General features: G+C 45.4%; 1 protein-coding gene across 1 annotated transcript in view; it reads left to right on the top strand.

The window, feature by feature from the left end:
• The first annotated feature begins 2,587 nt into the window (after positions 1–2,587).
• The window catches only part of srrm4 (serine/arginine repetitive matrix 4), a 52,537-nt gene continuing 44,282 nt past the window's right edge, over positions 2,588–10,842 (top strand). Inside the window, exon 1 of the mRNA XM_071532620.1 lies at positions 2,588–2,790. Coding sequence (XP_071388721.1) covers positions 2,588–2,790 — 203 coding nt within the window. The remainder of the gene's footprint in view (positions 2,791–10,842) is intronic.

Below are 10,842 nucleotides of genomic sequence, written 5' to 3'. Positions count from 1 at the left end.
GGATTTTTCCCGGGAAAGACTTAACAAAATACGAAAGTGTTTAGAAATGCAAATGTAAAAGCTGTCATGAACTGGCTATAGGTTGAATCACTATTGTGTTACATCAATCAGCGATAAAGAGTAGCAGAATGGACATTTATTTCTTTGAAAATGTCACAGATTATTACTTTGAGAAACAAACATAAATTGCTTGGAAATATTCCCGACTGTATATGGGCACTGCCTCTCCAGTGAGCATTTTTATAGTAGAAGAAAAGTGAAGTTGTTGTACATGAAGGCTGTCAGTGCATCACCTAGTTTCACTCTCTCATGTGACAGCTGGTAAGCAATAGCAAAACTCTATACATTCCTCTTTCACAGTGTTGCATACCGTTGCCTGCCTCAGCCTAAATAGGGTTTCAGTCCTGTAGTGGCTCGGCCCACATCAATAATCCCTCCCAACATTTCCATGCCTAGTCCCACGCATTACAGCAGTGGCAAGCGACAGATGATATGCACCATTAGAGGCAGAAGGCAGAAAGAAGAGGAAAGGGGAGGAGGGGGGGAGGGGGGCTCGTGTCGCCGCGCTCTCGCTCTGTGTTATGTTGTGTAGAAGTGGAGAGGAGAGGAGGAGGAGGAGGAGGAGGAGGAGGAGGAGGTATCCGACGGCGGGGAGAAGCTGAAACCCGGGGGAGGTTTGTGTCAGCCACATGCTCCGGCTGGTCTTCGCTGAGCCAGGCCTTTTGTTATGCTGATTGGCTCGGCCTTTTGTCCAAGACTCTGATGGAGTTGTGTGTGTGCGTGCGTGTGTGTGTGTGTGTGTGTGTGTGTGCATGCGTGTGGATGTGGTGGGAGGCATACAGAGGAAGAAAGAAAGAAAGGAAGAAAGAAAGAAAGAAAGAAAGAAAGAAAGAAAGGAAGAAAGAAAGATTGTCAAGTACATTAAATTTGACATTTTTGCTGACAACTTGTCAGAGTTACCCAGACACAAGGCACAAAACAACAGGAACTTGCATTCAAAAAGTGTAAGACTATGGACAGTAAAAGAACAATAAATATACATATCACATATCACTTTACATATACACTATATATATTGTATATTCAACATTCACTATTCAATAGCTGTGTGTGTTCACACTGTGTGGCATACAGTATAATTGCAGTGTAATTATACAGAGAAAGCTATACTGACGAGAAAGAGAATGAAATTATGAGTTTATTGTCATTTGTTCATTAGGAAACCCATTAGCTAATGTTTAATATCAACAGCTTGTCTCCCTGAGGTCCAGACATACAAAACTAAAAATTAAAAGAGAAAATGTAATGTAATTAAAGCAACACTCAGCAAATATATGTTTGTTTTGTCAAAAGACAACAATAAAATCAATTATTGAGATCACCTCAATAAATACACCTTAGAGCTACATTATGATTCTGGGAAAAACAGGTGTTTAATCTGCTTGTTTGTTTGTTTTTTAAAGAAAATCAACTACTAAGTGAAAGAAAGAAAGAAACAAATAAACAAACAAACAAACAAACAAAGAAGCAAGAAAGAAAGCAACCAATGAACTGATGCTGACAAGAGGCAGGAGAGAAAATGAACCTAATCAAGGGTATAGTAGAGTAGGATGAGGGAGAGAGAGAGAGAGAGAGAGGGAGAGAGAGAGAGAGAAGGATGATAGAAGGTGTCCCTCTCTCCCCTGTGTCCAACCCCCAGCCTTGACGTCACAGGCTGAGAGAGACAAAACAAGCCGCTGTCAGCTGAGCTCCTCACTCGATTTGCACACACACTCACTCTCACACACACTCTCTCTCCGTCCGACACACACACACACACACACACACACACGCCGCAAACACTTGCCTCGGATCTCAACCGCTGTGTGTAGGCTTCCGAAGCCTCTCTTCACTAAATCAGTGCACTCCAGCAACAAGAAAACCACTTGGTCTCTCACTCCTTCATCCACAAACAATGGGACTCAATGATGCTCCGTCCTCTTGTGAGTGATGCCTAACTCCGCCTGAAGCTGCCGACGGGGGAGAGAGAGAGAGGTGGTGGGGAGGAGGGGCGGGGAAGGGGGGGTGGGGGTGGTGGAGCGGAGGACGAGAGTTAGAGAAGAGCGACTCACATCACAAGCCAAGCTACGGGGAAAAGGAGCACTCCGACTCCCAACCCACACCCCGACCCCGACCCCGTCCCCTCATCTCCAGCAGCAGATGTGACAGGAGAGGCGGAGAGAGAGAGAGAGAGAAACCCAATCCCCTCCCCATCTGGGAGAACAATACCCAGCCTGCCGTTGGAGGGGGGGGGTCAAGCCTTTGTCCCTCTCCCCACGCTCCCGCTGAAGAGTGAAGAGGAGACGCACTGACACATTGACCCACTGTGCGAGGAGAAAACGCTGCTGTGGCTGCTCGCAAAAAACCACTGCTCCGCTCAGCAAGGTTTGATTCAGTACTTGGACAGCTCCTGAGCGACAAGCAGTGTGTGTGTGAGTGTGTGTCCATGAGTGCGTAGACTCTCTCTGCCGAGGTTACCGGAGGAGTGCTTGAACCGGTTTGGAGCTTTGAGGACAACCCCCCCCCTACCCACCCCCACCCACGCCCGATGCAGCCCCCCTGTTCCCTCCAGCTCGGCCCCCGCGGCCCCTCTCCGGCCCCGGGGGAGACGGGCGGCACGGGCAGCCTCCAGCAGCTGGAGGAGAAGCAGCTCTTTGAGAAGTTTTGGAAGGGGACTTTCAAGGCTGTGGCCACGCCGAGACCCGAGAGCGTCATCGTGGCCAGCATCACCGCCCGCAGGAGGGTGACTGAGTGAGTTCTCTGCTTTGTAATACCAGCGGTCCGTCGGGCACGAAACAATCTGAAATGTGTTTGGTACCCGGCTGGTCCAGGGGAGTGTTGTCAGATATTGTCGAGCTTTTGTTTTGAGCATGTAACTCTCTCAACAATATGACACAGCAGCAAGTGGTTGTGAACGTTGATTATTGAAGGACTACACCGAGTTTTTGGGAAATTGTCTCGTGGTCAACTTTTACGTGTTATAATAGGAGTAACACCAAAGTACCATCATCTTTTGTGTCTCATCAACGCGTTAGCATACAGTAGGTCAAGTGTCCATAGGCAACTAGCACTGTCTCAACCTTTTTCATATCAAGGACCCCTAATTTAGTCCACATTAGGGCCACGGACCCCCATTTGATGAGATTTTGTCTCTCGGACCCAAATCAGAGAATATTTTTATTATCAGATATGATTTTGTCCAGAATTCCATCACTATCTGTATTGTAGGTAGAGAGATAACAGTGAAGCTATGATCAAAATAGTCATTCTTCTACATTCTCTAATTGTGTTAACTTCTTGTAAATTCAATAATGGTGAAGTTTAACGATTCATCAATTTGCTGGGGACCCCCTGGAACCCCCCCCCAAGGACCCCTGGTGGTCCCCGGACCCCACATTGAGAACCACTGGTCTAACATAAGAAGAGTTGGTGTTTGGGTTATTTTCTACCAATCCTCTTGTCACATGAGGAGTAAATTGACCCACGGGCCAATTTCCCAAAAAGTTGTCCTTTGAGAAGTTCAGAATTTAGACTCGGTGGTTTTTGATCTATCACCGGCTAAACTGTATGTCTGTATGTTCTCTCTGTGCTTAAGCATGCAGCGTTGCACGTGTGACACGCAACCAAACACAGCTGGCATGAAAAGTGTTGAGGTTCTGGTAATTGTCCCCTTTAAAGGTCATCTGGCAGCCTCTTCCTGCCTCTAATGTCAGACTTGTCCCCCTCCCAGGGACATGGCTACGTGCCAGAGTCTCAGTCGAGGGGGCCAACATGTCACGTGTTCGTTCCCCACTTTCATCTTTCCACCCAAAGGTTAGCCATCGACTTACCGCCTCGGAGGGAGGAATCGTAGTATCCGGCCCCCGTAAAGAGGAATATCTGTCGCCCTCTCTCCTCCTTATCCCTCTTCCCCTCTTTTTATCCCATCCTCGCTCCCGTCTGCACGATCAACCGTGATCCCCCGGCTTTGACAACTTTATCCCTTTTATCATGCATTGCTCAGCGTGCTGTGCCTGTTTGTCAAACACTACACATCGGTGGCAATGGTACTGTTTTGTCTATGAAAAAGGCTTATATGCAACGGCACACTCATACGCACATAATAAATGTGCAAACAGGTAGAACATACACACACATGTTCACAGGCCCACGCACTCCTACATAGCAGAATGATATAGTTTGCTTGGGTGACCTTTGAATGGTTTTGACACCCACTATCAACTTTCCCTTATGTGAAATTAGCGATGTTAATGAGGATTAGAACGGCCCATTTCATCCTACATCAGCACAGGCAGGGGAAAGACACATTGAACCAGATAATGTGTCTTTAATGGCTTCTATTACAGCAGGGCCATAATGCCGCAAATAGCTTGGTTATAGGGGATTTTATGAGGTTGTAGGATATGACCAAAAAAAACCAAAACGCTTTTGATTACGGTATGTGACCAAATACGCCCTCACTTCATCATGCCCCAGCTCAGTGATCCAACCAAATAATTGCAGCCCCAATTTTCCTTACAATCAACTGCGGCTGGGTACAGAAAATGGACTTGCTTCTATTAAGGGACATGGGCAAAAAATAAGAAAAAAAACCCCGAACCCACAAAAACTGTAATGTTATGCGGCTGGCTGCCATGAACTGAGCAGCGTTTTTGAAATAGCCAGAGACTCTGGAGGGGGGCCAGCTGTCTCTTCAGCTTTAGCTTCTCCAGGAAGGAAGCTCTCCTCGAGCGGCTTGCTCCTCCATCGGCTTCTTCTGGCTGACATTGATGATGATGCCGGCATGGCAGGGGGAGACGAGAGCGACGCTCCTCAGAGAGCAGACATAATGTTGCTAATTCGCCCGGGTCTGTTTGTGAGAGGCAACGAAGACGTCCCCATCGTCCACACAGCTCCTCTCTTGCCCCCTGCCTCTGTGTATATTTTGCAGGAGGGGAGAACTGCAGGGGGAATTGGGGTGACACGGATTGTAAATAATGAGTAAAGCACATTGCAACACAACAAACACAACACCCAGAGAATATGGATGCAGGAGGCACAGTCTTCCTCCCTACTGCACTGTTGATTTTGCCCAAGCAGAGTGTAACTGGGGAATGCTTAGACCATCAGAATGCATGGCCTCAGGCCCGCTGCTCTCCCTCTTTCCCTCTCTCTCTCTCTCTCTCTCTCTCTCTCGCTCCAAGAGGAAACATCATTATTCACTGAGGATAACTGAGGGGTGATGAACAATTGCAGTGAAACGGCAGGGGCAGTGTGTACAACAAGCAGAGAGGGAACGAAGGAGAGCGAGGGCCACAGGGAGATGTTTCATGTTCAATCGGCGTGTTTTTTTTTTGTTTTTTTTTATCGTCCTTGCCTTTCCTTTCCGTTCCCTTCCCTCTCTCTCTCTCTTTTTTGTTTTTTTTTTGGAGGGGCCTGAGAGCCACAGAGGAGTAATTAGAGTTTGTTGTTCTCCCTCTCCTCCCCTCTGTCCTCCCTGTCTCCTCCTCTTCATCCCTGCCATAGAGAGGGGGATGAGTTCATTGGCTCTCTATAGCGGGGTGGGGCTTGCCCTAAACCATTATACCCCTGCAAGCTGTTTTCTTCATGGGGTGCTCCTCATTAAAAATGCAGGCTGGGGGGCTGTGTTCTCTTGTGTTTGTGTGTGTGTGTGTGTGTGTGTGTGTGTGTGTGTGTGTGTGTGTGCATCTATAGTGGAGATGTTTTCCAGCAATTGCAAGGGTTTGAATTCAGGGTGTGTGGTGCCTGTGTGTATGTGTGTGTGTGTGTGTGTGTGTGTGGCTGGAGTGTTAGTGGGGTCTTGTCCAACTCTGTGGCAGATGGCAGGCTGGGGAGAGAGAGTGCTAGGCAGAGGGGGAAGGCGGGGTGTGTGTGTGTGTGTGTGTGTGTGTGTGTGTGTGTGTGGGGGGGGGGGGGTCAAGCCTCTTACCTCAGCAGATGCTGGTTTAACGAGGAAGAGAGGAAAAGGGATTGGAAGGGCTTGTATCCGGACAGCGCCGGTGGGAATATACAGTAGTAGATGTTGAACAAGTGCATCCGGCTCTGCATCAGGACCGCACGTTTTTTTTGGGTTTTTTTTCCAAACGACTCACACACAGAATCACGCATGCACGCACACACACACACGCACGTAAAAGTGTTTTCCGAGAGTAGCAGTAAATGAATAAGCAATATAGAGTCTCCCAGACGTAGAGGAGTGGCAGAGCTCCCCGTGGGACAAAGCATCTCTCTCTCTCTCTCTCGCTCCGTACAGAATGACAAACATGATTTAGTGACGGACGAGGGCTTTGTCTGCCGCTGTATATCTCTCTGTCTCTGCTTCCGCTCCTCTCCTCATCGCTGAATATCTTTACCCGGCTACTTTCCCCTCTCTTCAAATCAGTATCTCTCTCTCTCTCTCTCTCTCTCTCTCTCTCTCTCAGTATCTCTCCCTCTCTGTTTCTGTGTCATATTACTCAGAGCCCATACTGGATGCGGCTGCTCAGGCTGACAGAGAGTAGAATATGATGCCCGGTCCCTAGGCAGGAATTGGGACTTATCACCGCAGTGGAATTATATTTGATATTGATTTCCGCACAGCCAATCCATTTGAATCAAACTGGTGTCTCTTGCTTAACGCTTGACACACCGTTCCAGTGCATTTTACAGTGGGAGGCATTTTGCGTGGCATGGGAATTGAAGCTAGCTGAGATTTGCAAGATTACTAATTGGTGGAGTGGATTTATATTAGATATTGATTTCAGCACAGCCGATCCATTTGAATCAGACTAGTGTCTCTTGATTAACACTTGATGCACTTTCGCAGCATAAAGTTGTGCATTAGGAGGCATTTAGTGCGTCATGGGAAACCAAGGTGGCGACGATATGTGACATTGCTAATTTGTCACTGTTGGGTGGAAACCTTGTATCTCCAAAAGCATCAGCTTTTCAAGAACTAAGAAACAAAATAACAGCATTGTTTTTGGCTTGACCACCGTGCATTTTGAGTTCATCCACTGCGGTTTCAAAGGATTTCATAAGCACTAAGGATTGCAGAATATTCCCAACTCACAGAGAAGAGATGAAAATCACCAAAATTGGAGTTAGAAGGTTTTCACACAACAACTGATGAATGATTTGAATGCCAAGACAGAAAATGATATACTTCACACGGAAGTAGCCACTGTAGAAAATTAACATTTTACTGCCTGCTTGCTGCATTACTGCTGCACTGTTGCTCCACCTCTGAGAGGAATTATTAATAAAAAAAAATCTACTTTTGTTCCATTTTCAGTCATCAGAAGGTGGAAATGGAAATTGTTTGGCAAGTAGCAGTTTGAAACACTAGAATTTAGTGGGGGGATAGCTGCAGAATAGATGCAGGTTGGACTTTTTTGAGGGCTACTAATGTAGATGTAATTTGCTCCATCTTACATATGTGTAAGATGGAAAAATACACTGTCTTTCCATCACTATAAAATCACAAGGCAGGGTGTCTTAAATACATGCTGCTATTTTGAGCGGAAATCAAGTCGTGCTGTCATGCAAGCCATGGAGAAGGCAACCTGCGGAGGCTGGCTGGTCTGATTGCTTCTACAGCCCCAATTAGCAACACTGTGAAGTCTGTCCGTATTTCTCTCCGCCTGCAGGCTCCTATTTCAACAAGCCTAATCACTTCCAAGTACTGCTGCAGTATGGACATAATGAAGAAAATAGAGGGAGAGGAGAAAAAAAGAGGAAAGTGCACTGTGGCGTGATCTTATTTTGTCTTAATCTTTCACCAATGTGCAGGAATTAGTGGAACTTTGGGGTAAATGGATTTGTTCGCTTTATCTATTAGCCCAAAAAAACTGTACAGCTAAAATGACAGCACATTCAAGGTAGAATACATAACATATTCACTGTCCCATAGCACAAAATGACTATAATACATCTGCAGGGGTTTGAAAGGGTTTTTGATCAATACCAATGACTCAGCGATTACTTCACCAGGTGCTGAGGTTTCTGGCTTTCAAAACTCACTTTACAGCCCGAGTATGACATTTCCATCTGGTGACGATCTGGCAACTGAGAGATATGACTTTTGTTTTCATAACACACCTACTGATTCTGAGAAAGGATACGCTGCACTTCAGCACTAGATAGACTGATAGATGTTTTATATATGCATGATGCGTAACGATGGCTGCCCCGTGCCCCCTGCATCCCACAAGTCCCTCGTATGGAGAGCTCAAGAGAGTCTTTAATGTGTGAATCCCCACCAATCCCCCTCCTCGGCGCTCCCCTGCACCCCCATCTGTCTGCAGCAGCTCTTTCATGAGGAGACGTAAGGCTGTGTGCTTGTCTCTGCTGCTGCTGCTGGGGGATATGAGTCAGAGGCTGGAGCCGCTCTGAGCCCTTCTGGGCAGTGTGCTGCCAGGCTAGCCTCTCACACACACACACACACACACACACGTATGTATTGCTATAGTTGTGTGGACCTTCATCGACTACATTCATTCCTTAACCCGAAGCTTGAAATAGAAACAATTCGCCGCTGCATACAATTTTCTGTGTACTTGCCGCAACTTCGTGTTGTTCGTTTATTTAGACTCCACACCAGTGGGGGAGCATTAAGATTAAAGAGGTAACCGTAACCTAGGGAAACAAGAGCAACAACAATGGAACAACAAAGGCCGCTGAGGGAATATGAGGATTTACAAGCCGTTTGATTGGTCATAAAGGTGCAGGTATCCTCTAACAAGCTCAGCAAACCGTTCATTTTGAAGAGTTGACCATGAGATGTTGGCATTGGCACTGTGATGTAAACAAAGGCAATGAACCAAAAAGAGGAAATGGAGACGTTTTTCCACAACAGAACCAAACGAAAGAAAGTACGAAGCAAAAAGGCACTTTATTTTTTCGGCAAATGGAGGAAGTGTCCTTTGGTCCGTGCAAACCTGATGAAATTTGTTTCCACAGCAAGTATACTATGCGCTTTAGCCTAACTTTAATCCTCACCAGCACACGCCTAACCTTAACCCTAATCTAAAGATAATCCTAATTCTAATATTTACCCTAAACCCAAGTCCTAACCCTAAAATAGCTCCTTGAAGAAGTGAGGACCAACCACCATTCCCTCAAAGATGAATATTTTCCTCATCTTTCTATCCTTGTGAGGACGTTTGGTCCTCATAAGCATAGAAATACAGGGACACACACACACAGATACATACAAAAATGTGTACCAACTGCAGTATGCACCTGCACACACGATGGCAAATACATGCACACATAACACACACACACACACACAGCAGCTGATATACACTGCAACCTAAAGGGCTTGATTCCTCCGGAACTGATCAGCAGCTGCAGCATTTTAGAAGATGAGAGGAGGGAACCTGAAATTAACCCTTCCATTCAAACATCAAGTCATATGAGTTTATTTTGTTTGCAAAAGTCCTATTTTGTGTGAATAAATTCAAATTTACATAGTGAGCTGCTATGAAATTTAGCCTCAGGAATGACCCAGCCTGTGCGTTCGCTCTGTGGCAATTCTACTTCTATAATAATATATTGGAAGCTGCCAATTCTCTCTCTTCTTCCTGCAGCTGTTGGCTGACATCTGAATGGCACATTTTTATGCGCAACATTTTGTGAACTCCTGAAATCATTTTCTAGTCCTGGGAAGAATTGGTTCACTCACATAATTGAAGGCAAACTGTTTTTTTGATGGGAATCTGTGCAGCGGTTCTAGAGGGGGCGCTGACAACTAATTAAAGAAAAAAAAATCCTTCATAAATGTTGTGTTCCAATAATTGGACAGTTCAATCAATATCAGTAAACATAAACAATTACTTCCAAGAATCCAGCAAGGCAAGAATGTAATCTGTCATGCCATGAATAGAAATTTTCTGCTCCATTGGTAATGAATGGGGCGCTGACTTTGTGGGCTCATAAAATTTTTGATTGGGTTTTACACCTGAGTTAGTTTTATTTCATGATTGTGAAAGAGAATCGCCTTATTTTCTGACTCAAAGTCTCTCTCCTATTCGCTGTCAATGGAGCAGCTCTACAGAGTGTCTTGAGCTTCCTTCATTCTATTGAGCGAATTGTTCATATACACAAACCCAGACTAAACTATCCAAAAGCATAGGAGCAACTGTTTCTGTTTTAGGGTGGATTTTTGCCATATATATCATGGGTCAGTAAGGTTTCCCTCCTTCCCTCAGTCCAAGTTGGACTTACTTTTATGTCAAAATCGAAAACACAGTGACATTTAAAAACACTCCTGGCATTTAAAGCCATTAATTCACTAGATGCATGTTTGAGTTGACTTGTCATTTTGTCAGTCTGTACATTATGTAGACTTTGCAAGAATAACTGCAACAGATCGAGACATAAAGGCGGGCTGTCATTATCTATGCAGCCCTATAACAGCCATGAAATGATAAAGTTGGTGAGAGTGTAGTTGTAAATAAACTGACTACAATCACTAGCTTTAATAAGTCAAGCTTCATTAGGAGTTTTCTATCTTTTTGAGCAATGGCTCTTTAATGTTGTGGCTCCTCAACTGTATTTGGGTTTGCGAGGAACAGATTTGGACAGATGTTGCCCCAAATACTGCAACTGACTCTCAACTTCATGGCCTGCACTCAGTGACACTTAAAAATAAGATATTGTGTACTTGTTTGACATTGAAAGAACCGGTGCAAAGCAAGGATGCAGCTCACTCCACTGAATAGAAAAGGAATATTCTGCAGTCGAGTGCTGTAGTACAGAACAACCTGTGACCGCCTGTGCTCCTTACGTTTCGCGTCTTATAGAGGAATGTAGGTTGTA

Source organism: Centroberyx affinis, unplaced genomic scaffold, assembly GCF_046629955.1.
Source record: "Centroberyx affinis isolate AG114_WGS23_722 - 3 ecotype Tasmania unplaced genomic scaffold, CSIRO-AGI_Caff_v1 ptg002222l_1, whole genome shotgun sequence".
NCBI classification, from domain to species: domain Eukaryota; kingdom Metazoa; phylum Chordata; class Actinopteri; order Beryciformes; family Berycidae; genus Centroberyx; species Centroberyx affinis.
The sequence above is the reverse complement of the archived record's forward strand: the minus strand, read 5'-3'. Positions and strand labels throughout refer to the sequence as shown.